This window comes from Anomaloglossus baeobatrachus, chromosome 3 (assembly GCF_048569485.1).
Source record: "Anomaloglossus baeobatrachus isolate aAnoBae1 chromosome 3, aAnoBae1.hap1, whole genome shotgun sequence".
Lineage (NCBI taxonomy): Eukaryota > Metazoa > Chordata > Amphibia > Anura > Aromobatidae > Anomaloglossus > Anomaloglossus baeobatrachus.
Genome location: NC_134355.1, coordinates 22,391,063 through 22,417,304, shown reverse-complemented (window position 1 = coordinate 22,417,304; position 26,242 = coordinate 22,391,063). Strand labels below are relative to the sequence as shown.

Here is a 26,242-nt window from a genome sequence, read left to right as displayed (position 1 = left end):
AGCCCTCCATACAGAATAATGGGCCCCACAAAGCCCTCCATACAGAATAATGGGCCCCACATAGCCCTCCATACAGAATAATGGACTCCACATAGTCCTCCATACAGAATAATGGGCCCCACATAGCCCTCCATACATCATAATGGGCCCCACATAGTCCTCCATACATCATAATGGGCCCCACATAGCCCTCCATACAGAACAATGGGCCCGACATAGCCCTCCATACAGAACAATGGGCCCGACATAGCCCTCCATACAGAACAATGGGCCCCACACAGCCCTCCATACAGAAAAATGGGCACCACATAGCCCTCCATATAGAACAATGGGCCCCACATAGCCCTCCATACAGAATAATGGGCCCCACATAGCTCTCCATACAGAACAATGGGCTCCACATAACCCTCCATACAAAACAATGGACCCCACATAGTCCGCCATACAGAATAATGGGCCCCACATAGCCCTCCATACAGAATAATGGGCCCCACATAGCCCTCCATACAGAACAATGGGCCCGACATAGCCCTCCATACAGAAAAATGGGCCCGACATAGCCCTCCATACAGAACAATGGGCCCCACATAGCCCTCCATACAGAATAATGGGCCCCACATAGCCCTCCATACAGAACAATAGGCTCCACACAGCCCTCCATACAGAATAATGGGCCCCACATAGCCCTCCATACAGAACAATAGGCTCCACACAGCCCTCCATACAGAATAATGGGCCCCACATAGCCCTCCATACAGAACAATGGGCCCCACATAGCCCTCCATACAGAATAATGGGCCCCACATAGCCCTCCATACAGAACAATAGGCTCCACACAGCCCTCCATACAGAATAATGGGCCCCACATAGCCCTCCATACAGAATAATGGGCCCCACATAGCCCTCCATACAGAATAATGAGCCCCACATAGCCCTCCATACAGAATAATGGGCACTTGGTATCTTGGACCAAATAAAATCTGCTGTGAGAGGGGAGGAAGACCATCTTTTTGTAATTGAACCAATTCAAATTAAATTGAATTGGGAAATGAACCAAAATAACTGGATGACCGCCAACACAGCCACCTTTACAGCGGCCTCTGTATTTGTCATCCAAGTCTAGTATATCAATGACTAAAACATTGGAGGTCTGACTATATAGACAGGCACATTTAGTCATTGTTATTTGTGTACCCCTTCGGGGAGTTACACTATTGATAATGGGGGTTGTCAGCCAATATTCCCCAAAACAATAACCGCTATACTTCTTCACCACTTTTCATACTTTGTTTAGACATCCAGAAGGTGTTCATTTAAAGGTGATCTTCTATTTTTGTCTTCCAGTTTTGGAACCTTGGAGAGTGGGTTGATGTTGTGATAGATGACCGGCTGCCATTCCTAGATGGAAAGTATTTGTCTGTGCAGCCATCCTGCGAAAATGAATTCTGGCCGTGCCTTTTGGAGAAAGCTTATGCAAAGTAATTATTCATCTTCTCATCTCCCTGATGATTGAAAGTTGTTTATGAATCAAATGCATCGTTACCCGTGATGTGAGATCACTTGAGGGTGTCCTGGTGCAACTGAAGTTTCTCAAGGGTTTCTCAAAGAACTAGAGTCATCGAGGCTCTGTGGGTCCATGAAAGACTGTATTCCTTAGCTGTCTCAATTTTTTTTGAGAGCTGTACTTAGGTCTTAGATGCATTGGGGGAGTCCATTTTATTGACTTGGCTCCTTGTTTCTAAAAGTCATATTACGAACCGGTTGCCACTTCCTGTGCCTTCCATCAGGTATCATACTTATTAAGATATGTGCGCACTAGGCGTTGTTTTCACGCTACGTTTTTATGTGCGTTTTTGTCTCAAAAAACGCACCCGCGGCTAAAAAACGCGATAAAAACGCATGCGTTTTTACCGCGATTTGGTGCGTTTTTTGCGGCGTTTTTGCTCACTGCGTTTTTAATCAGTGCACAATGCCATTAAAGATTGTTGATGAAAAAAAAAAAGGTCTGATGTCATTTCCTTCTTCAAAATGTTCATTGTATGCAGGAGAGCAGACAGCTGCAGAACTAGTGTATGCAGGAGAGCAGACAGCAGCTGCAGAACTACAAGGCTCAGCATCCTCCATTCAGGAGTGTATGCAGGAGTTTTTTGCCCAAAAAGAAAAAAAAATGACATGGGCTTCACTATATTTTTGTATGCTAGCCAGGTACAGCAGGCAGGTACAGGCTGCCCCCAATCCCCAGCTGCCTATTTGTATCCGGCTGGGAATCAAAAATATCGGGAAGCCCTTTTTTTTTATTTCATGAATTTCAAGAAATAATTAAAAAAAAAAAAAAATGACATAGGCTTCGCCCAATTTTTGAGTCCAGCCAGGTACAACTAGGCAGCTGGGGATTGGAATCCGCAGTGCAGAGTGCCCAAGCTTTCTGGGCACCCCCGCTGCGAATTGCAGTCCGCAGCCACCCCATAAAATGGCGCTTTCATAGAAGCGCCATCTTCTGGCGCTGTATCCAACTCATCCAGCTACCCTGGTGACTGTGGCTTGCTGGGTAATAATGGAGTTAGGGCTAGCTGTATATTATCAGCTGGCCCTAAGCCCGAAATTCATGGTGTCACGCCAATATTAGACATGGCCACCATGAATTTCTAGTAATGATAAAAAAAAAAAACACAACACACAGAAAAATATTTTTATTAGAAATAAAACACAACACAATTAGTGACCCCCCCCTCCGCAGTAATCCTGGGTCAAGGGTCCCGCGCCGTCCAATCTAGATCCAATATCATCTGATCGGTTTGCTGGAAGGCAAAGCGATCAGATGATGTGTCAGGTTAGGACGTGAATCACATCACACATCAGCTGATTGTATAAAAGCCGATTATACAATCAGATGATGCATCAGTGCAAAAAAAAAAAAATAAATAAATACTCACGTCTGTGCTGATTACCGGCAGCTCCTGCAGCGATCGGATGAGAGTCTGATCCTGTCCCATCGCTGCAGGAGCTGCCGGTAATCAGCTGATGAAGTCCCCTGACGGCAGGATCAGCAGATAGCCGGCCGGGCGCGAAAAAGCCGGCGACACCGCGAGAATTACGATCAGCTGATGCGTCAGGTGACTGCATCAGGTGATCCACCGCCAGGTCCTTCAAGCTTCGTACGTGCCCCGGGGAGACTGCACACAGCCAGAGCGGCGGTACCGGGACAGGAGCTGGGAGTGGGCATGGCACCGGGACCCTGCAGACAGGTGAGTATATATGACATTTTTTTTCTACTGTTCACTTTTGTTTTCGCCACTGCCTCCACCTTCCACCCAGACATAGCGCCGCACGGAGCTGACATGGCACCGGGCAGGTTGTGGAAGCGGCGGTGACGGTACTGGGAGGATTCATGCTTCTGTGTTTACCAACAGAAGGAATCCTCTTCCTGTACACGTCACTTTACTGCCCACCCCTTGCATTTATAGCTGCGTTTTTAGTCATAGAAACGCAGCTATATGCGTTTTTCATTGCGTTGTTGAACATCTCATTGAACTCAATGGGTCAAAAACGCAGTGAAAAATGCAGAAATAATTGACATGCTGCATTTTTGTGGTCACCACAAAAACGCAGGTACAAAAAAACGCTGTGTGTGGACAGCACTTCTGAAAACCCATAGACATTGCTGGGGAAGCAATGTCACTGCGTTTTCAGCACAAAAATGCGGTAAAAAACGCCGCTAAAAACGCAGCAAAAACGCCTAGTGCGCACAAGGCCTTATACTTCTAGATGAGAAGAGCTTTGTAAGGACATGTACAGATGTGAACTACAACAGATGAAGCCAAGACGAAAAAAAGGAAAAAAGATAATAAAACGTTTGTTTTTGTTTTTAGATTTCTGGGGTCATATGAAAAATTACTCTGTGAAGACCAAACAGGGACCCTTGTTAACCTGACCGGTGGGCTGACCATAACATTTGATCTGAAGAGCATCGAGGCCCAATCTTATTGGAACATTATTAAGTTGGCAGGTCGAGAAGCAATAATGACCTGTATCAGCGACAAGCAGGTAATGGAAAAAGGGTTAGGCTGTAAAGAGGTAGAGGATGTGCGGAATGTGGAGGAATCACAATAAGGATATGCAAACATGCATTTTACAGACTTTACTAAACTTTATTTGTTATTCTTTTTTTCAGTACAGGGAAAGTTCTCTAAAATAATTTTCTATTTTTTATTACTTTTTCTTTTATTTCTCTTCTGATTTGTAGAATCCTTTGAATCAAAAATTAAGGCAGGTAAGATCCAATGGCTCCTTCCATAAAATTATATTGAATGTAATACTTCATGTCTCCTGTGGAGGCACTGCAGGGTAATTAATGCTCTTCTAGAGGGAGGAGCTTTATAAGGATATATACATACATAGTTATATACACTGGAGATCAAAAATAAAGAACAACACACAATTTCCTAAATGTTTTGGTCATTGTGTTGTCCTGTGATTTGATCCTAACATGAGGAAACTCACAGGATTTTCCGCTTATTTTATAAAATGAATTTTTTCAAAAGCAAATAATAAAAATATAAATGAGATAAATGTAAAAGACACGGATTAAAATTAGAGAACACGTTCAGCTCCCTGCAAGTTATTGGTGTTAATCTGCATCTTCTGCTAATTTCCTTAATTATCTGACAATCCCTATGTAACTGGCGCCTAACTTTGCAGTTTGCACTGACTTTGCGAAAATGATGTGCCGTTCCAAAGTGACTGAAACCCTCCGGCAGCAGGTTGTTGAGATGAAGGCCTAAGGAGTAACCCTATCAGCCATAGCAAGAGAAGTTGGTCGTTTGACCTGTGATTTCAAGAATATTGCATCTTTACACCACAAACTCTTTCAAGTCCTCCAAGAAGGCTGGTCGCCCTCGAAAGACAAATGCAAGAGAGGACAGGATAATGCGGGGAATCTCCATAGGTAATCGATTCACCACTGCAGCTGGAATTGCTGGGCAGTTCAGCACTGAACATGGTAAGGATCTGTCTCATCATACAGTGTTACGACGTTTAAGAGCATTTGGACTGAAAGCCCACTCTGAAAACCTCAGAAAGAACAGAAGGGTAAACTCATCTTTGGTGAGGAGCATGTTGTGTGGACAGAGGAGAAGTGTCCACAGTTCATTTTAGCGATAAAAGCAAGTTTAACCCTTTAGTGACGGAGCTAATTTTCACCTTAATGACCAGACCAAATTTTGCAATTCTGACCAGTGTCACTTCATGAGGTTATAACTCTGGAACGCTTCAACGGATCCCGGTGATTCTGAGATTGTTTTTTCGTCACATATTGGACTTCATGTTAGTACCAAATTTAGGACAATATTTTTTGTGTTTATTTATGAAAAAAATTGAATATTGGCAAAAATTTTGAAAATTTAGCAATTTTCAACTTTTGAATTTTTATACCGTTAAACCAGAGATTTCTGTGACACAAAATAGTTAATAAATAACATTTCCCACATGTCTACTTTACATCAGCACAATTTTGGAAACAAAATTTTTTTTTGTTAGGAAGTTAGAGGGGTTCAAAGTTTATCAGCAATTTCTCATTTTTACATCAAAATTTACAAAACCAGTTTTTTAGGGACCACATCACATTTGAAGTGACTTCAATAGGCCTAGATGACAGAAAATACCCAAAAGTGACACCATTCTAAAAACTGCACCCCCCAAAGTACTCAAAACCACATTCAAGAAGTTTATTAACCCTTCAGGTGCTTCACATGAACAAAAGCAATGTGGAATGAAAAAAAGCAAAAATTAAATTTTACCTAAAAATGTTGCTCTAACCCAAATTTATTCACTTTTAGAAGAAATAACACAATAAAATGGACCCCAAAACTTGTTCCCCACTTTCTTATGAGCACGCCGATACCCCACATGTGGTCAGAAACCTCTGTTTGGACAAATGGGAGGGCTCGGAACAGAAGGAGCAATATTTGAATTTTGGAAAGCAAATTTGGCTGAAATAGATTGCGGGCACCATGTTGCATTTACAGGTCCGCTAAGGTACCTAAACAGAAGAAATCCCTCACAAGTGACACCATTTTGGAAACTAGACCCCTCAAGGCTTCTATCTAGGGGTATAGTGAGCATTTTAGATCCACAGGTACTTCACAGATTTTGTTAACGTTACGTTGTCATATTGAAAATTTTAATAATTTTCTCAAAAATGTTGCTTTAGCATCAATTTTCTCACTTTTTCAAGAGGTAATTCCAAAAATTTGACCTCAAGGTTTGTTAACCACTTTTTTATGAGCGCGGTGATACCTCACATGTGGTCTGAAACCTTTGTTTGGACAAATGGGAGGTGTGAGGTAAATCCGGAGATATGACGATAAATCATGATATTCAAGTTATGTCAGGAAGCCCTCTCCTGGTGTCACCCCCCCTTTCCTTCACACAACTACTTCAAGCAGAAAATTTACCACAGGGATAAACGGTTTGTTTAGCAGATAGGTGTCAAAGGAACTGGTCTGTGTTCCACTTACACCTCCAACAGCCATCTCCTCTGATATGGAGATTAGTGTTCTCTCAGGCCTCTAAAACAGAGAGAGAGGAAGAGCCCCTGGGAGCTGTGTCCGCTCATCAAAGAAAGTGGACAGTGACCTGGCAAAACCAAAAGGAAGCTAATCACCACAGGAGAGCATACTGCTGGCTCCGTAATATCATACCCAGTTATGATATTACCGTGCGTCTCAGCCATACACCCCCTACATCGTTAGAATCGGGACTTCGAGCCGAATCTGTGCATATCCTCGGAGTGTATATGGCACCCTGGGGCGGAGAGATATAGAGCACTGCTAGTAGGAGTCCGGTAAATGAGTCGTGCTTGGACTCAAAATGCAGAGGGGACCCGGGCGGATCTGATGGCACCAGAACCATCCCGATCGGACCTCCCAGTCCGGAGTTGCAGGTAATAGCCCCTTCTGGGATATTACTCTGACTCCATGCAGGGGGAGTGGCAGTGCTTCCTTGTGAGGTCACTAAGGTAGGAGGGGACCTGGATTTGCCCAGGTTGATAACCCTACTTCGGCCATTTTCCAGGGTTCTTTCGCCGGGGGTCACGTGTAGGAAACATCTGTGGGAAAGATCCTGGAAACCTGGTCTACAGCGCCCCCCTGTGGCCAGACGCACAAGGTAACTGCTGGAACTGTGTATGCCTGTTTGTAAACCATGCTTTATCTGTAACTGTACTCTGACATATGTATATTCTGTAGATCTCCTATTGTATATATTGTAGTTTCTAGTGTGCTTTAGGCTGATTAAATTATATAATTAATCTTGGGCTGTTCTGTTATCTCGATCTTGAATCCCACGTCTGTGTGTTCGGCTAATAGTTACCGTGAAGCAGTTGGTGGCAGCGAGTTGTGCCAAGGATTATTGTGGGGAGGCCAGTGAGATTCGGGGAGGTTTTATATATTCCGCCCGCAGAGGTCGGGGGAATATATACCCTACTCTCACCGGGGACCCTTCAATAATCGGCATAAGTAGTATAGCGGCCTCCTTGCTTATTGTCGGGCAATTCCATAATTGGCCTGACTATAAGAGGGGCGCTAGAGAGCGCGTCACGTGCTCTGTCTGTCGGTCGGGAGGTATAAAGGAGGGGTGACCCCCACTTGTTACCCCCCGATTGTGACGTACTGGTAGCCAGCGCGGGGGATTTCTGAGTGACCCCCCCGGTGGTTCGTGACATATTTGTGGCATAGCGGTGGGATCGAGATAATAGTGTGTGTGAGTGTGAGACCCATACTCCCAGACACTAAAGACTGCCTGCAGCAGCTGTGGCTGCTGGGGTCTTCAGACCAGACCAACACTAGAGTGTCAGAGTGCAGATACTGTAAGGTGTGTGGGTGCATCAGGTGTCAGTTCTGTGTCAGTGACCAAAAGTCTGCAAGAATGGCTGAGAGCACCAGGAGCAAAGCCAAAGGAATGGCCGATGCTCAGGCCAGAGACGATGAGGAGGTTGTCCACGAGCCCTCCAAGAGCCCGACGCCAGAGAACAGCTCTGCAGAGGACATCGCACAACCTGGCACTGCTGGACAAGGTGAGGAGGAGCTCGCCCAAGGGTCCTCAACGAGCCAGATGCCAGTCCTCCGCTCTGAAATGGACAGTGAATCACCTGGCTCTGCAGCGTGCCGCAGATCACCACTTGCCAATCCCTCCGGCCTGAGAGGTGCAGAGGCCCTCCTTCAAGCTGCCTTGGCCAGGCTTATGGCTGGAGACCGGGATACCTACGAGATACTCATGGCCGAGCGTGAGCGACAGGCAGCGCGTGACGCTGAGGCTGCGGAGCGGCAAGCAGTGCGTGAGGCTGCGGAGCGGCAAGCAGCACGTGAAGAGCGACAGCAACAGGCAGAGCGTGACCACCAGCTGCAGCTAGCTCAGCTCCGGCCCTCATCAGCCACACGTGACCTTCAAGACACCAAACTTCCAAAGGTCCGTGTTGAGGACTTCCCAGTGCTGGAGAAGGATGGAGACTTGGACTCTTTCCTGACTGCTTTTGAACGGACTTGCTTGCAGCACCATCTGGACAAGGACCAGTGGGCCAAATACCTGACCCCCCGTTTAAGGGGTAAGGCCCTGGAAATCCTTGGGGACTTGCCTACTGAGGCAGATCAGGGCTACGACACCATCAAACGGGCCCTGATCCAACAGTACAACCTCACTCCGGAGTCCTACCGCAAGAAGTTCCGGACCCTGCAGAAGGGACCAAAGGACTCCTGGGCTGACCACCGGCGGGCACTTGCCCGAGCTGCCGACCACTGGACCCAAGGCCTGCAGCTTACCACCGGACCAGAGATCCTAGACTTGGTCATCACAGAGCAACTCTTGTGGAACTGCCCTGAGGATCTCCGCCAGTTCATCCGAGACCAGAAGCCAAAGGGGTCCACGGCTACAGCTGCCCTGGCCGATGACTACACCAACAATCGGGCTCCTGAGGCCAGGAGAGCAGCCACCAGCAGCACCTGGAGAGGGGGTAAGATGAATTCTGCGACTGCCCCACCTGCCCCTAGACTGCAGGGGGTGTCCCCCTCAACTCCCCTCTCCAGGCCCGTGGCAGAGCCAAGACGGTGCCACCAGTGCAACCTACCTGGACACTTCAAGGCCATGTGCCCTCAGCGTCCCAAGGCCCCGGCTCCGTCCCCGTCCCAAGGGCCGCCCAAGGTGTATTGTGTGGGTGGGGGTGGTGGTAGGTCCCTGGACAGCTTCCAACCTGTCACCGTCGGCCGGTCTGTGACCATAGGACTGCGAGACAGCGCCTCGGAGGTGACTCTGGTGCGGCCTGAGATGGTGTCCCCCCAAGACTTGATACCTGGAAAAACCCTCGCTGTCTCCGGGATTGGAGGCATTGACCCGGCGCTGCCTGTTGCTGGCATTTATGTGGACTGGGGCGCAGGGCGAGGGGTGAGGGAGGTGGGGGTAACTGATCGGATCCCCGCAAACGTGCTACTTGGGACAGATTTGGGGCAGATAACCTCCCAGTTTGGGCCCCCCCCAAGGGCTGAACCTTCAGCCAGTACTGACGTGCCTCCGGACAATGTTAATGTGTTATCTATGAATGATGTGAGAGAGGGGGGAGTGAACTCTGATATTTCTGCTTGCATAGACACCATAGACACACACACAGCTGCAGCTGTGACAGGGGAGGGGGTCAGAGAAAGGGGTGACCATGCCTCTACAAGTGATCAGCCAGTGAGCTGGGATCTGCTGCCCTCTGCAGGGATAAGCAGAGAGCAGGGTGCTGCAGGGGGAGGACCAGTGTGTGGGGTGGGGGCTACCACAGCCAATGTGGGGTCCCCAGAGATTTCACAGCGGGGTTCTGTTGCTGCAGGGGGGGAACAGGCAGGTGAGATTGGGGCCGGTCCAGGAGCGGAAGTGCTCCCAGGTAAGATCTCGGTACATGGTTCCCCCACAACCGGGGTGTCAGGAAGCCAGGTAGGTCTGCCTGAACCGGCGACTTGGTCAGGAACGGAGGAGGAGCAGGCACGACCCACGGTCGCAGCGGCTGTGGCCGCTGTCACCCGCAGTGGGAGTGCTGGAAGCCAAGGGGCCTCCCGGAGGTCCGATAGCTCTTCCCCTTCTGACCAAGTGGCAGCCGAGTCAGGTGGAGGCCGGGACACAGGTCCCGGGGTACTGACTGAAGATGTGACAGTCTCGTCGATTCTGACCACATCTAGTCAGGGGTTTCAGGCAGCGTTAGAAGCTGACGCCAGCCTGAAAGCTCTTAAGGAACAGGCGGCACAGCCTCCCTCGGACTCGGACCCGGAGCGAGTGGTCTGGGACCAAGGACGGCTGTACCGGGTCACGGTCCAGCAGGGTTCACCGGAGGCGTGGCCCAGGGACCGACAGTTGGTGGTACCCTATCCGTTCCGGACGGAGTTGTTGCGGATCGCACATGAGATTCCGATGGCCGGACACCTAGGGATCGCTAAGACCAAGGCCAGGTTAAACCAGCATTTCTACTGGCCAAAAATGGGGGCCGATGTGGCTGCCTACTGCCGTTCGTGTGAAACCTGTCAGAGAGTGGGGAAGGCGGGGCCACACCCCAAAGCCACACTGGTATCTCTGCCCATCATCGATGAGCCTTTCAGGAGGGTGGCTGTGGATCTGGTCGGCCCGCTGGCCATCCCCAGTAGCTCCGGGAAACGCTTCATACTGACGGTAGTGGACTATGCCACCCGGTACCCAGAAGCAGTGGCATTGTCGTCCATTCGGGCTGACAAGGTGGCCACCGCATTGCTGGAGATTTTCTCCCAAGTGGGTTTTCCCCAGGAAATGCTCACTGACCGGGGAACCCAATTCATGTCCCAGCTGATGGAGGCCCTCTGTAAGCAAGTCCAGGTGCGACATCTGGTGGCCAGCCCGTACCATCCACAGACTAATGGCCTGTGCGAGCGGTTCAATGGCACCTTAAAGCAGATGCTTAAGATGTTGGTCGACTCCCACGGGCGTGACTGGGAGCGGTATCTCCCACACCTGTTATTTGCTTACCGGGAGGTTCCACAGGCCTCAACGGGATTCTCACCGTTTGAGCTCCTGTACGGGCGACGTGTGCGGGGCCCCCTGGCTCTGGTGAAAGAGGCTTGGGAAGGGGATTTGGCCACCCCTGGAGTGTCGGTTATCGAGTATGTCATGCGCTTCCGGGACAAAATGCAGGCCTTGACGCAACTGGTACACGACAATATGGCTCAAGCCCAGGCCGATCAGAAGCGTTGGTACGACCAGAACGCTTGTCAGAGGACCTACCAAGTGGGTCAAAAGGTGTGGGTACTGGTCCCCGTACCACAGGACAAGCTTCAGGCAGCCTGGGAAGGCCCATACCTCGTGTACCAGCAGCTCAACCCTGTAACGTACCTGGTCACCCTGGACCCTGCCCGTGGAAGGCGGAAGCCCTTCCATGTGAACATGATGAAGGCACATCATGAGCGGGAGGCATGTGCACTCCCTGTGTGCAACCTGCCCGAGGAGGGAGAAGCGGAAACCCTCTTGGATATGCTAGCCCAGGTTAGGGCAGGCGGATCCATTGAGGATGTGGAGGTTGGCCACCAGCTCTTGGAGGACCAACGGTCCCAGCTGTGGGCCACCCTACACCCCTTCCGGGGGTTGTTTATCAACCAGCCCGGAAGGACTGACTTGGCTGTCCATCACGTGGACACTGGGGATCATCCCCCGATCAGGCGTTCAGCATATCGGGTCTCCCTGGAGGTGCAGCAACACATGCGCCAGGAGATTGACGAGATGCTGAAGCTGGGGGTGATCCAGGCATCCAACAGCGCTTGGGCCTCGCCTGTAGTCCTCGTCCCTAAGAAGGACCGAACCACTCGGTTCTGCGTGGACTACAGGGGGCTCAATGCTGTCACGGTCGCCGATGCATACCCAATGCCACGCATCGATGACCTGCTCGATCAGTTGGCCGGGGCTCAGTACCTGACCATCATGGACCTGAGCCGGGGATATTGGCAGATCCCCCTGACTCGCAAGGCCAGGGAACGCTCTGCCTTTATTACCCCATTTGGACTGTACGAGTCCACGGTGATGCCATTCGGGATGAGGAATGCCCCTGCCACCTTCCAGCGGATGGTCAACACCCTGCTCAAGGGACTTGAAGGGTACGCGGCCGCGTACCTGGATGACATTGCCGTCTTCAGTCCCACCTGGGAAGATCACCTAGAGCATCTAGCACAGGTGCTCAGGCGGATCCACCAGGCAGGTTTGACCATCAAGCCGGGAAAGTGTCAGCTGGCCATGAGCGAGGTCCAGTACCTCGGTCATCGGGTAGGCGGGAGAACACTGAAGCCCGAGCCTGAGAAAGTGGAAGCCATCGCATCCTGGCCCACCCCCAGGACCAAGAAGCAGGTGATGTCCTTCTTGGGGACCGCTGGGTACTATAGGAGGTTTGTTCCATGCTATAGTAGCCTGGCAAAGCCCTTGACGGACCTCACCAAGAAGAAGCTGCCCTCTGCAGTCGATTGGACAGTGGACTGCGAGACAGCCTTCCGGGCCCTAAAGGACGCCCTGTCCAGCCCGCCCGTGCTACAGGCAGCCGACTTCACGCGGCCGTTTGTAGTACAGACCGACGCCAGTGACTTCGGCCTCGGTGCGGTGCTCAGCCAGGTGGACTCTGCGAGCCAAGAGCACCCAGTCTTGTACCTGAGCAGGAAGCTGTTACCAAGGGAAGTGGCCTATTCCACGATGGAAAAGGAGTGCCTGGCCATAGTGTGGGCCCTGCAGCGTCTGCAACCCTATCTATACGGGCGCCACTTCATCGTGGAGACGGACCACAATCCCCTCAGCTGGTTACACACTGTCTCCGGGACGAATGGCAGGTTGTTGCGATGGAGCCTGGCGCTCCAGCAATACAACTTCACCATTCGACACAAAAGGGGCCGTGACCACGGTAACGCAGACGGGCTGTCCCGACAAGGAGAGGTCGCGGACGGGCGCACGGGGGAACACCGGAGTGTGCTGCCCCCTAGCGCCCTCAAAAGGGGGGAGGTGTGAGGTAAATCCGGAGATATGACGATAAATCATGATATTCAAGTTATGTCAGGAAGCCCTCTCCTGGTGTCACCCCCCCTTTCCTTCACACAACTCCTTCAAGCAGAAAATTTACCACAGGGATAAACGGTTTGTTTAGCAGATAGGTGTCAAAGGAACTGGTCTGTGTTCCACTTACACCTCCAACAGCCATCTCCTCTGATATGGAGATTAGTGTTCTCTCAGGCCTCTAAAACAAAGAGAGAGAGGAAGAGCCCCTGGGAGCTGTGTCCGCTCATCAAAGAAAGTGGACAGTGACCTGGCAAAACCAAAAGGAAGCTAATCACCACAGGAGAGCATACTGCTGGCTCCGTAATATCATACCCAGTTATGATATTACCGTGCGTCTCAGCCATACACCCCCTACATCGTTAGAATCGGGACTTCGAGCCGAATCTGTGCATATCCTCGGAGTGTATATGGCACCCTGGGGCGGCGAGATATAGAGCACTGCTAGTAGGAGTCCGGTAAATGAGTCGTGCTTGGACTCAAAATGCAGAGGGGACCCGGGCGGATCTGATGGCACCAGAACCATCCCGATCGGACCTCCCAGTCCGGAGTTGCAGGTAATAGCCCCTTCTGGGATATTACTCTGACTCCATGCAGGGGGAGTGGCAGTGCTTCCTTGTGAGGTCACTAAGGTAGGAGGGGACCTGGATTTGCCCAGGTTGATAACCCTACTTCGGCCATTTTCCAGGGTTCTTTCGCCGGGGGTCACGTGTAGGAAACATCTGTGGGAAAGATCCTGGAAACCTGGTCTACAGCGCCCCCCTGTGGCCAGACGCACAAGGTAACTGCTGGAACTGTGTATGCCTGTTTGTAAACCATGCTTTATCTGTAACTGTACTCTGACATATGTATATTCTGTAGATCTCCTATTGTATATATTGTAGTTTCTAGTGTGCTTTAGGCTGATTAAATTATATAATTAATCTTGGGCTGTTCTGTTATCTCGATCTTGAATCCCACGTCTGTGTGTTCGGCTAATAGTTACCGTGAAGCGGTTGGTGGCAGCGAGTTGTGCCAAGGATTATTGTGGGGAGGCCAGTGAGATTCGGGGAGGTTTTATATATTCCGCCCGCAGAGGTCGGGGGAATATATACCCTACTCTCACCGGGGACCCTTCAATAATCGGCATAAGTAGTATAGCGGCCTCCTTGCTTATTGTCGGGCAATTCCATAATTGGCCTGACTATAAGAGGGGCGCTAGAGAGCGCGTCACGTGCTCTGTCTGTCGGTCGGGAGGTATAAAGGAGGGGTGACCCCCACTTGTTACCCCCCGATTGTGACGTACTGGTAGCCAGCGCGGGGGATTTCTGAGTGACCCCCCCGGTGGTTCGTGACAGGAGGGCTTGGAACGAAAGGAGCAATATTTGAATTTTAGAAAGGAAATTTGCCTGAAAAAGATTGCGGGCACCATGTCGCATTTGGAGGTCCCCTAAGGTACCTAAACAGCAGAAACCCCGCACAAGTGACCCCATTTTGGAAACTAGGCCCCTCAAGGAATTTATCTAGATGTTTGGTGAGTACCCTGAACCCTCAGGTGCTTCACAGAATTTTATAACGTTGAGCCATGAAAAAAAAAAAAAAAAATTTTACCACAAAATTGTTATTTCAACCATGTAGCTTTTTTTTTTACAAGAGTAAAAGGAAAAAATTCAGCATAACATTTATTGTGCAATTTCTCCTGAGTTTGGCGATACCTTATATGTGGTGGAAATCAACTGTTTGGGCGCATGGCAGGGCTCGGAAGGGAAGGAGTGCCATTTGACTGCAAAATTGGCTGGAATCAATAGCGGACGCCAGGTTGCATTTGGAGAGCCCCTGAGGTGCCTAAACAGTGGCGGTCCCCCACAAGTGACTTCATTCTGGAAACAAGACACTTCAAGGCGTTTATCTAGGTGTATAGTGAGCAGTTTGAATCCACGAGTACTTCACAGAATTTGATAAGCTTAGGTTGCCATATTGAAAATTTTCATTTTTTTCACAAAACTGTTGCTTTAGCATCAAATTTCTCACTTTTTCAAAAGACAACAACAAATCGTGGACCCCACAGGTTGTTATCCAATGTCTTATGAGCACAGGGATACCCCACATGTGGCCAAAAACCTCTGTTTGGATAAATGGGAGGGCTTGGAATGGAGGGAGCACCATTTGAATTCTGGAAAAGTTGAAATAAATTGCGCGCACCATGTCACATTAGCAGGGCCCCTTGGGTACCTATACGTCAGAAAACCCCCACAAGTGACTCCATTTTGGAAACTGGATTTTATTCAGGAGTATAGTAAGCATTTTGAATCCACAGGTACTTCACAAAAATGTTGCTGTAGCAACAAATGTCTCACTTTTAGGCTATGTGGCCATGATCCAGCGACACGGCGTCTAGTACACAGTGTCAGCCTCCTGCAGAGATGTGAGTGTTGTCCACGGGAGAACGCAGCTGCCCATGCCCACGATTTGGGTTCAGGCCGCTGTGGAGCTCTATTCTACCTGCAGAGAACACTCATCTCCACAGCATAAATTGACATGCTGAGGCTCGGGAAGCTGCGCCACAGGTCGGTTTATACTGCGGAGAAAAGAAGCACATTGGGCATGAGATTTCTAAAAATCCTTCCACTGTGCTTCTACTGCACAACGCAGCGTTATGGACGCAGGGAAAACAATCTGCGCCCAAAACGCTGCAAACCCTGATTGTGGGCACACAGCCTAAAATGCTACAATGGATGAATGGATAGATGTCAAACCAATATAACGTCCCACCCCCTGCATATTCTAAGCTGGCGCCCTTTAGTGCCTTTCATGTGGCACTAAAGGGTGCCTAGCCTTGTATTTAGCCCCCCCAAAAATTAATAATTAAAATAAACGACGTGGGGTCCCCCCTATTTTTGATAGCCAGCTAGGGTAAAGCAGACAGCTGTAGCCTGCAAACCACAGCTGACAGCTTCACCTTGGCTGGTGATCAATTTGGAGGGCTCCCCAGGCGTTTTTTTAAAAAAAAAACAAAAAAAACGTGGGGTCCCCCCCAAATTAGATCACCAGCCAAGGTGAAGCGGACAGCTGGGGTCTGGTATTCTCAGGGTGGGAAGAGCCATGGTTATTGGACTCTTCCCAGCCTAAAAATAGCAGGCCGCAGCCGCCCCAGAAGTGGCGCATCCATTAGATGCGCCAATCCTGGCGCTTCGCCCCAGCTCATCCCGCGCCCTGGTGCGGTGGCAGACGGGGTAATATATGGGGTTGATACCAGCTGTAATGTCACCTGGCATCAAGCCCTGGGGTTAGTGATGTCACGGCATCTGAACAGATACCCGACATCACTAACCCAGTCAGTAATAGAAAAAAAAAAGACAAAAAAAAATTTATTTGAAAAAACACTCCCCGAAACATTCCTCTTTTACCAATTTATTGAAAATAAAGAAATTCCGGTCGCTGTAATCCATTTTGGAGGTCCCACGCCGCCTCTGGATCTTCTAGAATATGGGGGGCACGTTCAGGGAACGTATCCCCCATTTTCTGGAAGAGCAAGCTCTCCATGAGCAGTGTGGGTGCAGTAATCTGAGAATACTGCACTCACACTGCCCCGGTCCAACCTAGGGCAGAGTGACCTGCAGTAACCTCATTCCAGAATATGAGGGGCACGCTCACAGAACGTACCCCCCATTTTCTGGAACAGCAGTCTCTCCATGTGAGGAGTGTGACTGCAGATTACCGCACTCACCCTCCCCCGGTCCACAGTGGAGTAGCCTGTGCAGTTGCGACGTCAGCAGGATCCCTGCCAGCATTGAAGAAGGAGGCGGCGTGATCGCGGGACGGAGCGGCAGACCGGTAACGTATAACCGGGGGCTTGGGGGGGGGGGGTGACGGGGGGTGACCTAGTGGGACCTGGGGACACCTTTCTGCCGCATGTGACGTGTCACATGCGGCAGAAAGAGCAGAATGAATGCGGCCGCGCGCTGTGCGCCGCCATCTTCCGGAGGGGGGAGGGGGGTGGTGGCTCTGGAGAACCGGAGGGGGCTCCGGTGACCAGAGGGCTCCAGTGGACCGGAGGAGGGGTCAGGGGGAGGACATTTCCCTCCGATCTGAAATGTTTGATCATTTCAGATCGGAGGGAAATGAGTGCAGAGCCGGCGCCGGCGGCAGTTTTCTGTGCGCTTCGGCGCCATTTTGGATGTCCGGTGGGGGTAGGGGTGGGGGTGGGGGGACTCTCCGGTACCGGGGGCTTTGGGGGCACTAGGGGGTTAGATTTCTTTCTCATCTGACATGTTTGATCATGTCAGATGAAAAAGAAATCAGTTTTACCGGCCATTTCTTTTTTTTTCATGTGTTCGTCGGTATACAGTGTATACCGCCGATCACATGATCGGGGTCCAAAAAAAACACCCCGATTCATAATCTGGGGGGTCTCAGCTACCCCCGGTAGCTGAAACCCCCGAGATTTTCGGTCGCTGGGGGGCGCTACAGGGTTTTTTCGAGCCGCCGCTTTAAAGCGGCGGAACAGAATAAGTGCCCTGTTTTGCCGCCGCTTTAAGTCGTACGGCCGTCGTTATGAGGTTAACTTATTTGGGTCTGATGGGAAACATTATATTTGTCAATAAACTGAGTAAATACTGAACCCAAAGTGTGTTAAGTCAGTGAAAGTGGTGGAGGAAGGGTCATGGTTTGGGGAATGTTTTCTGCAGCAGGAGTTGGACTTCTCATACAGCTACATGGCAGAGTGAATGCAAGTGTGGATCAGAACCTTCTTCAACAACATGTGGTTCCTTACTTGTGTTCATAACTAAATGAGCCCGCAATGATCATGCAGGACAATGCCCCCTGTCACACAGCAAAACGAGGAAAACAGATCCTGGAAACATAAAACATTGAAACCAATAAATAACCATCCCAGAGTCCTCATCTAAACCCAATAGACAACCCACTGGAAAATGCTTGGTGACAAAGTTCTGTCCAAGAAACCCACAACAGTCAAATTACTGTGGGAAAGACTGGAAGAAGAGTGGACCAAAATCCCACCAGAGCAGTGGAGAGACTAGTCATGTCCTGTGGCCGCAGATGTGCTGAAGTCATTTACAGCGACGGTCGGTGCACGTCCTACTGATTGTGACTGTTGTGACCTGCAGAACATTTACTTATAATCTATCTCTGTGCTACAATCATTGCTTATCTCTAATTATCAGCATCACCTTTTGGGCAAAATAAAGAGTTTATGTTGAAAAATTTTGGATCTTTTGGACTATTCTAGTGGCATGGGGCACCCCTTACAAAAAAACTTCAAATGTTCATCCATGTAGATTACATTATTTCTGAAAAAAAACAAGTGATCAGACATTGTTCTCTAATTTTGATATCCAGTGTAAGGTGAAAAAAGACAGTTCAAGAGGCGTAAAGTTTGCGGTCACGGAGATCCCTATCAGATGATCACTCTGGATTCCAGCAGAGTGACAAGCTACATGGGGGAAAAAAAGTATTTAGTCCGCCACCAATTATGCAGGTTCTCCCACTTATAAAGATGAGATTTGCCTGTAATTGACATCATAGGTGACCACAACTATGAGAAACAAAATGACAAAATTCCAGAAAATCACTGCGTCTGATTTGGTAAGATTTTATTTGCAAATTATGTTTGAAAATAAGCATTTGGTCAATAACTAAAGTTCATTTCAATATTTTGTTCTATATCTTTTGTTGGCAAAGGTGAAACCTTTTTTTCTTCACAAGGGTAACACACACACTGTTGGTGGTACGTTGGCCCATTCCTCCATACAGATGTCCTCTAGAGCAGTGATGTTTTGGGCCTGTCGCTGGGCAACACGGACTTTCAACTACCTCCAAAGGTTTTCTATGGGGTTGAGATCTGGAGACTGGCTAGGCCAGTCCAGGACCTTCATATGCTTCTTACGAAACCACTCCTTTGTTGCCCTGTGTGCTTGGGATCATCATCATGCTGAAAGACCCAGCCACGTTTCATCTTCAATGCCATTACTGATGGAAGGAGGTTTACACTCAAAATCTCACAATACATGGCCCCCATTCATTCTCTCATGTACATGGATCAGTCGTCCTGGTCCCTTTGCAGAGAAAGAGCCCCAAAGCATGATGTTGCCACTCCCATGCTTCACAGTAGGTATGGTGTTCTTTGGATGCAACTCAGCATTCTGTCTACTCCATACACGACGAGTTGTGTTTCTACCAAACAGTTCTACTTTGGTTTCATCAGACCACATGACATTCTTCCAATAATCTTCTGGATAATCCAAATGCTCTCTAGCAAACTTCAGATGGGCCCGGACATATACTTGCTTAAGCAGGGAATACGTCTGGCACTGCAGCATCTGAGTCCCTGGCGGCGTAGTGTGTTACTGATGGTAGCCTTTGTTACGATGGTCCCAGCTCAATGCAGGTCATTCACTTGGTTCCCCTGTGTGGTTCTGGGATTTTTGCTCAGCGTTCTTGTGATAATTTTGACCCCACTGGGTGAGATCATGTGCGGAGCCCCAGATCGAGGGAGATTATCAGTGGTCTTGAATGTCTTCCATTTTCTTATTATTGCTCCCACAATTGATTGCGTCACACCAAGCTGCTTGCCTATTGCATATTCAGTATTCCCAGCCTGGTGCAGGGCTACAGTTTTGTTTCTGTTGTCCTTCAACAGCTTTGGTCTTCACCATAGTGGAGTTTGGAGTGACTGTTTGAGGCTGTGGACATGTGTCTTTTATATTGATAACAAGTTCAAACAGGTGCCATTACTACAGGTAATGAGTGGAGGACAGAGGAGCCTCTTATAGAAGAAGTTACAGGTCTGTGAGAGACAGAAATGTTGCATGTTTTTAGGTGACTAAATACTTATTTTCCATCATAATTTGCAAAGAAAATATTGCAAAATCAGACGCAGCGATTTTCTGGATTTGTGTTCTCTTTTTGTCTCTCAGTTGTGGTCATCTATGATGTCAATTACAGGCCGACATCATCTTTTTAAATGGGAGAACTTACACAATTGGTGGCTGACTAAATACTTTTTTTCCCCAATGTATGATCAACTTAATTTAAGGGAGACCCTTCTAAACAAATAGAAGTTTCCTAAGCAGAGAACCCCTTGACTTATTTTTTTTTATTTTCCTTACATCTTTTTTTCGTTTAATTTGATAGGTTTAGATCTTAGTTCAACCCTGCTAATGATATAAATCTGTATTTTACAGAGGCTCATCCTAAGCAACTTCAAGAAGGTAAGCAGAAAACCTAATTACGAGACAATTAGAGATGAACGTGAAGCTTCTGCACCACAATGCAAAATCTGAAACAAGGGTCACACCCAGAGTCAGACTGGGGTGTCTGCGGCCCATCAGGGCATTGACTCCAGGGGCCCACCCTACCGTTATCCCTATTATAGTGGATCATTGACTGTAAAACCCAGGCGGCTCCTGCACATATATTACATATTTTGCTGATCAGTGCGAGTCCCAGCAATCGGACTCCCACTGATGAATAAGTTATCACTTATGCTTAGGCCTCATTCACACTTTCAGTATTTGGTCAGCATGTTACATCAGTATTTGTAGCCAAATCCAAGAGTGGGCGAAAAACTGCAGAAGTGCTGCCCGTGTTTCTATTATACTTTTCCTTTGATTGTTCCACTCATAGTTTTGGCTACAAATACTGCAGTAAAATTCTGACCAAATACTCAATGTGTGCACATGGCCTTAGAAAAGGAGATTACTTGCTTTCAGCGAACTTCTGGAAGTGCATATTTGCTATAGTGTAATAATCACAGGACACGGAGGGGTTAAACGTTCAAGTATTTAATCTCTATTGGAAATAAAGAATCTTCCCCGTATTGATCTCAGAGTGAAAAAGTGACCTCCATACACAACACAATCCACTATACCAAGACCAATAATACCACATACAAGGGAGAAATACCGCCACACCGTGACCAGACAAACATATTACCACCACATAGTGACCAAATACAACCACATACAAAGGTCAAATACCAACACCCCATGACCAGACCACATAGTAACCGAATACTACAATAATGATCATGAATAAAAACCACAATACTAATAACACTATTATTACAATCAGTGCCATTATACACAGGAGCTCTGTATATAGTGTCAGTGTACAGGTAAAACAGTGATTACTGGGACATTATACACAGGAGCTCTGTATATAGTATATAAGTGTATAGTGTACAGGTAATACAGTAATCACCAGTGCCATTATACACAGGAGCTCTGTATATAGCGTCAGTGTACAGGTAAAACAGTGATTACTGGTGACATTATACACAGGAGCTCTGTATATAGTTTATAAGTGTATAGTGTACAGGTAATACAGTAATCACCAGTGACACTATACACAGGAGCTCTGTATATAGTGTATAAGTGTATAGTTTACAGGTAATAGAGTGATCACCAGTGGCATTATACACAGGAGCTCTGTATATAGTGTATAGTGTGTGTGTGTGTGTGTGTGTGTGTGTACATATAATACACTGACTTACCAGTGACGTCTCTAGTTGAAGTCATGCAGACAAAAACATACTCATACATACGTAAAACACACAGGCATGAACATGAAGACATGCACACAGACATGAAGCCAAGCACACATATGTAGACACATAAATTTGCACATGCACAGTTACATACGTACACACAAACTTGCTGACACACACACAGACAGGCACATGTACACATAGGCAGACACAGACATGCACACACAAAGAAAAACGTACACATGCAGACAAGTACACGTAGACAGACACATGCACATGCTTACACAGACACGCACATGAACGCAGACATGCACACATATATAACAACGCAGACAGGCACATACATACATACAGACATGCAGAAAAATGCAGCCAGGCACATGCACGCACACAGGCACATATATGTAGACATGCAGACAGGCAAACACATGCACAAGAATGAACACAAACACAGATACACAGGCACAAGCATGCACACAGAATGCAGTCAGACGCACGCACAGACAAGCACAAATACATAGACACACAGGCACACGCATGCACAAGACTGCAGTCAGGCACATGCACTAATGTACAGACATACGTATACACACTCACACACACACACACACACACACACACTTACACAGATTATACAAAAAAGTAATATAAACAGACATATAGATATACATACACACACATATTAGAAGAGTTCTTACCTTCCCCTGGCTGGTCTCCTGTCTAGCCCCCAGGTTCCATTGATGATCCTCTCTGGCGGGAAGCAGCAGTGCTAGGTGCGCTACCTGACGTCACATTTAGCAGACGCGGCCCTGTCTATTAACTGTGACATGGCCGCGGCGGCACATGAACAATTGCAGGCTCAGTGCAGCCCCAGCCGACACAGAAACAAGCGACCCCGTGGCCTCGGAACAGCTGCTGGTGGAGCATCCTGGGGCCCTGGCAGAGCCACCGGTGGAGCATCCCAGGGCCCCGGCACTGCCGCTGGTGAACCCGCCCGGGGCTCCGGCACTGCCACTGGTGGAGCTGCCCAGGGCCCCTGCACTGCTGCTGGTGGAGCCGCCCGGTGCCCCGGCACTGCCACTGGTGGAGCTTCCTGAGACTCCCTACCCTAGCCCATCCCATGGTTACCAGCCTGGGGCCCTATGTGAAGCACGGGGGGACGGCTAAGGACCCAGGGCCTAATGGGGGATCCCCTGGTGGCCCATTCCAACCCTGGTGGCACCTACCACTAGTCAACTTATGTGGCAGAGGTGACCTTGGGCATTAAAAAGAGTTTTCTCATGAACAAAGATGATTTTAATCAATAGATTTTGGAATAATAATAATTTCCACAATTGGATGTGTTTTAAAAAAAAAAAAAAAAAATCCTGTGCTGAGATAATCATAAAAATGTGTCCCTGCTATCTCCTGTGTAATGGCCGGGTCTGACCATACAGGACATGCATGGTCTGATCATACCACATCTCCAGGCCAGGGGAGGAAGTAAAAAAGTATTATCACGGCAGAGTGACGAGATGCCTGCAGTGCGGCTCCAAAGAAAATGGGAAAGACCAGGGACAAGGTAATGGGAGGCCCTAATGATAGTGAGATGGGGACGGGGTGACCCCCTGATGTTCACTTGTGCCTGAACCCTACGCTCACTCACATCCCTTGACGGGTCCTTCACCCCGTGCACAATCACGTACCCAATCCCTAACTGTTCCTATGCTACCCCTGGCTAATTAGATAGGCAGCAAGACACTGGTGTTACTACTATAATACGGCAACACAGGGGTATGAAACAACAAAGCAATTCCACGGTTGTGACAGAAGCAACTTCTCCAGGGAGGTCAGCAGAGAAGAACTATAACTGGCACATGAGAGGGCCAGGAGTGAGTGTAAATACCAGAAGGAAGTTGCAATAAGGAGTAGTAGCTGAGATTAGAGCAAAATGAATCTTAGCAGGGTCAAAAAGGAGTACTTAACCCCTACAGCACCAAAAGAAAATCCACTCCACTTACGCCAATCACTGACCTTTTTACCCCAGATATCTCAAAGGTCCTAGCCAGTCGCGTTACACACATGTGACATACAGACATTACAGTGCAGGATTGTAAGGTATTCTTTCTTTGAGGTAAAACATTTTTAAAAAACAGGCAGGGAAATGCTTTACCTCACAAAAAGAACCAGCTATACTTTTGTGCTGTAATAAATTTACACTCTTACTTTGTTCTGTGTGAAGATTTTTCCCATTGACTTGACTCATGGGTGGAAAATCCGCAGGTAAAAAAACGCACGTGTTATGCACAGGGCCGGCTCCAGGTTTTTGTGGGCCCCGGGCGGAAGAGTCCCAGTGGGCCCCATCCACACGGAGACACACACACATACACAGATACGTACATATACATATTTAAAGACAAACTCACAAAAATACATATAAAAAGATAAATCTATACAGTCATATACAATGACATACATAGATACACATCATACATGCATACAGACACACACAGCTCTGCTGCATACATACAGAGACACACACTACTCTGCTGCATACATACATACAGACAGACACCCTCATACTACTCTGCTGCATAGATACATACAGACAGACACCCACACACTGCTCTGCTGCATGCATACATACGGACAGACACCCACATACTGCTCTGCTGCATATATACATACATACATACAGACACCCACATACTGCTCTGCTGCATACATACATACATACAGACACCCACATACTGCTCTGCTGCATATATACATACAAACAGACACACACATACTGCTCTGCTGCATATATACATACATACAGACAGACACACACCTTGCTCTGCAGGGCCCACACGCGCGGCTCTGCGGGGCCCACACAGACAGTTCCGGGGGCCAGCACATACGACTTCGGGGAGGGGTAGGCAGGGCATACGTCGCGCAGGGGAGAAGCCCATACAGTTCACAGTGGCCCATAAATCGGGGGGCGGGGAGGGCACATACAAATCGAGGGAGGGGTGTCCCACATACCGCTCAGGTCACAGTGGAAAGAGGGCCCACATAGCGCCGGAGGGGAGCGCTGTGCTGGGGGGTCGCTGGCTGGCACTGCGCCTCCTTCATCTGTGGGACCGAGCAGGACGCTGTGCTAGCTCCGCCCACAGATGAAGCTCAATCCAGGAGGACGCAGCGAACGCTGTGGTCTGCGCGCCTTAAAGGGGCGGCCGCCACAGTCTTTTGCCAAGGACTGCGGTCCCCGGAACTCGGCCCAGGGGCAGCAGAACTGATGAGGCCGAGTGGGCCCCCCCAGCCCTCCAGGGCCCCGGCATTTGCCCGGGTGTGCCGCGTGCTGACGCCGGCCCTGGTTATGTATGCAATCCACATATGACTATATCAAAGTTTTGTCAGAGACAAATACCAGGAAGAATCAAATATAAAGCAGTTTCATTTAAAACATGACCAGCCAACAAGAAACAAAAACCTGCAGCATCAAAAACACATGAAAAATACGCACTCAAATACGTAATGAATAAACGCAAGTAACCTAATTCACATAATAGGTGCAGAAAATCTGCAACATCAAACACTTACCGAAAGCTCATGGTGGGAACGTAGACTTATATAATCAGGCTACAAAGTGTTAGGCTGCTGTCTGTAGTCCAATGGGACACACCGATCTGCTGAAGAATAATAGATATAAATCATGACTATTTATATTATTGCTTTATTTTTTATTTTACTTGCATTGATGAAATACAATAAATATTTGAAAAAGAATACACACTATATAAATAATTGCCTCAAATTGCTATTATGTTATTTTCGTCCGAATCCCTTCCGAATATCTTATATAGATGCACATATACAATGTGCTCTGTATAGAAGACATTTTTTATTGTCTGTTATTTACACACTCTCTGTTATATACAGAAGACTTTTCACAAGTTTCATTATCATCACAAACAGGATTATATTTAGAGGTAACACAGGATCCACTATTCATTATAATTGATGTCACAGCTCATCTCCTCCTCCTGTTCAATGACTAATAACACATGATCCACCATTCACAATATATTATGTCACAGCTCACCTCCTCTTCCTCCTGTACAATGACTGATAACACTGGATCCACCATGCATTATAATTGTCATAGCTCACCTCCTCCTATTGAACAATGACTGATACTATATCTATATACAGTAGATAACACAGGATCTACCATTCAGGACAGATGATAGTGTGGCGCCCCAGGATCTGGTCGCCACAACAGCATTGCCCTTCCAAAGGGTTAATGCTGAGCCTGGAGGTAATTGGGAGGTCCATTGGCCAGCAAGTTTAACATCCAACGCAGTTCTCCCTCCGGCCAGCAGGGGGAGCTCTGAACCTGGAATTCCATTGAGCATTCCTCAAGTCTGATCTGAGGGAGGAAGTAGCAGGCAGTCTGTAGAGAGAAGTGATAGCGAGCAGACGCAGAGTGTGCTGTCCTGTGGAACTGGGGCCTAGAGCTGGAGCAGCTTGGCCCAGGGAAACAGGAGTAGCAGAGAGGCAGAGAAGAGACTCGGACATCGGAGTCTGTGGCCACCAGGGCTTAAAATACTCCCTGGTAGCCGAATCCGAAGGGCAGGAGAGCTGCAAGCACCTGGCCCATAAACAGCCCGAAGGTACAGCTGCAGCATCAGGGCCCGGTGTGGACTCCAGCAGAGA

General features: G+C 48.4%; 1 protein-coding gene across 2 annotated transcripts in view; it reads left to right on the top strand.

Annotated features, from left to right (window-relative positions):
• The window catches only part of LOC142295926 (calpain-2 catalytic subunit-like), a 139,969-nt gene that overhangs the window by 56,256 nt on the left and 57,471 nt on the right, over positions 1-26,242 (top strand). For both annotated transcript variants that reach the window (XM_075339052.1, XM_075339051.1), the window contains exons 5-8: positions 1,345-1,478; positions 3,870-4,044; positions 4,244-4,270; positions 20,259-20,285. In XM_075339052.1, the coding sequence (XP_075195167.1) occupies positions 1,345-1,478; positions 3,870-4,044; positions 4,244-4,270; positions 20,259-20,285 (363 nt within the window). The remainder of the gene's footprint in view (positions 1-1,344; positions 1,479-3,869; positions 4,045-4,243; positions 4,271-20,258; positions 20,286-26,242) is intronic.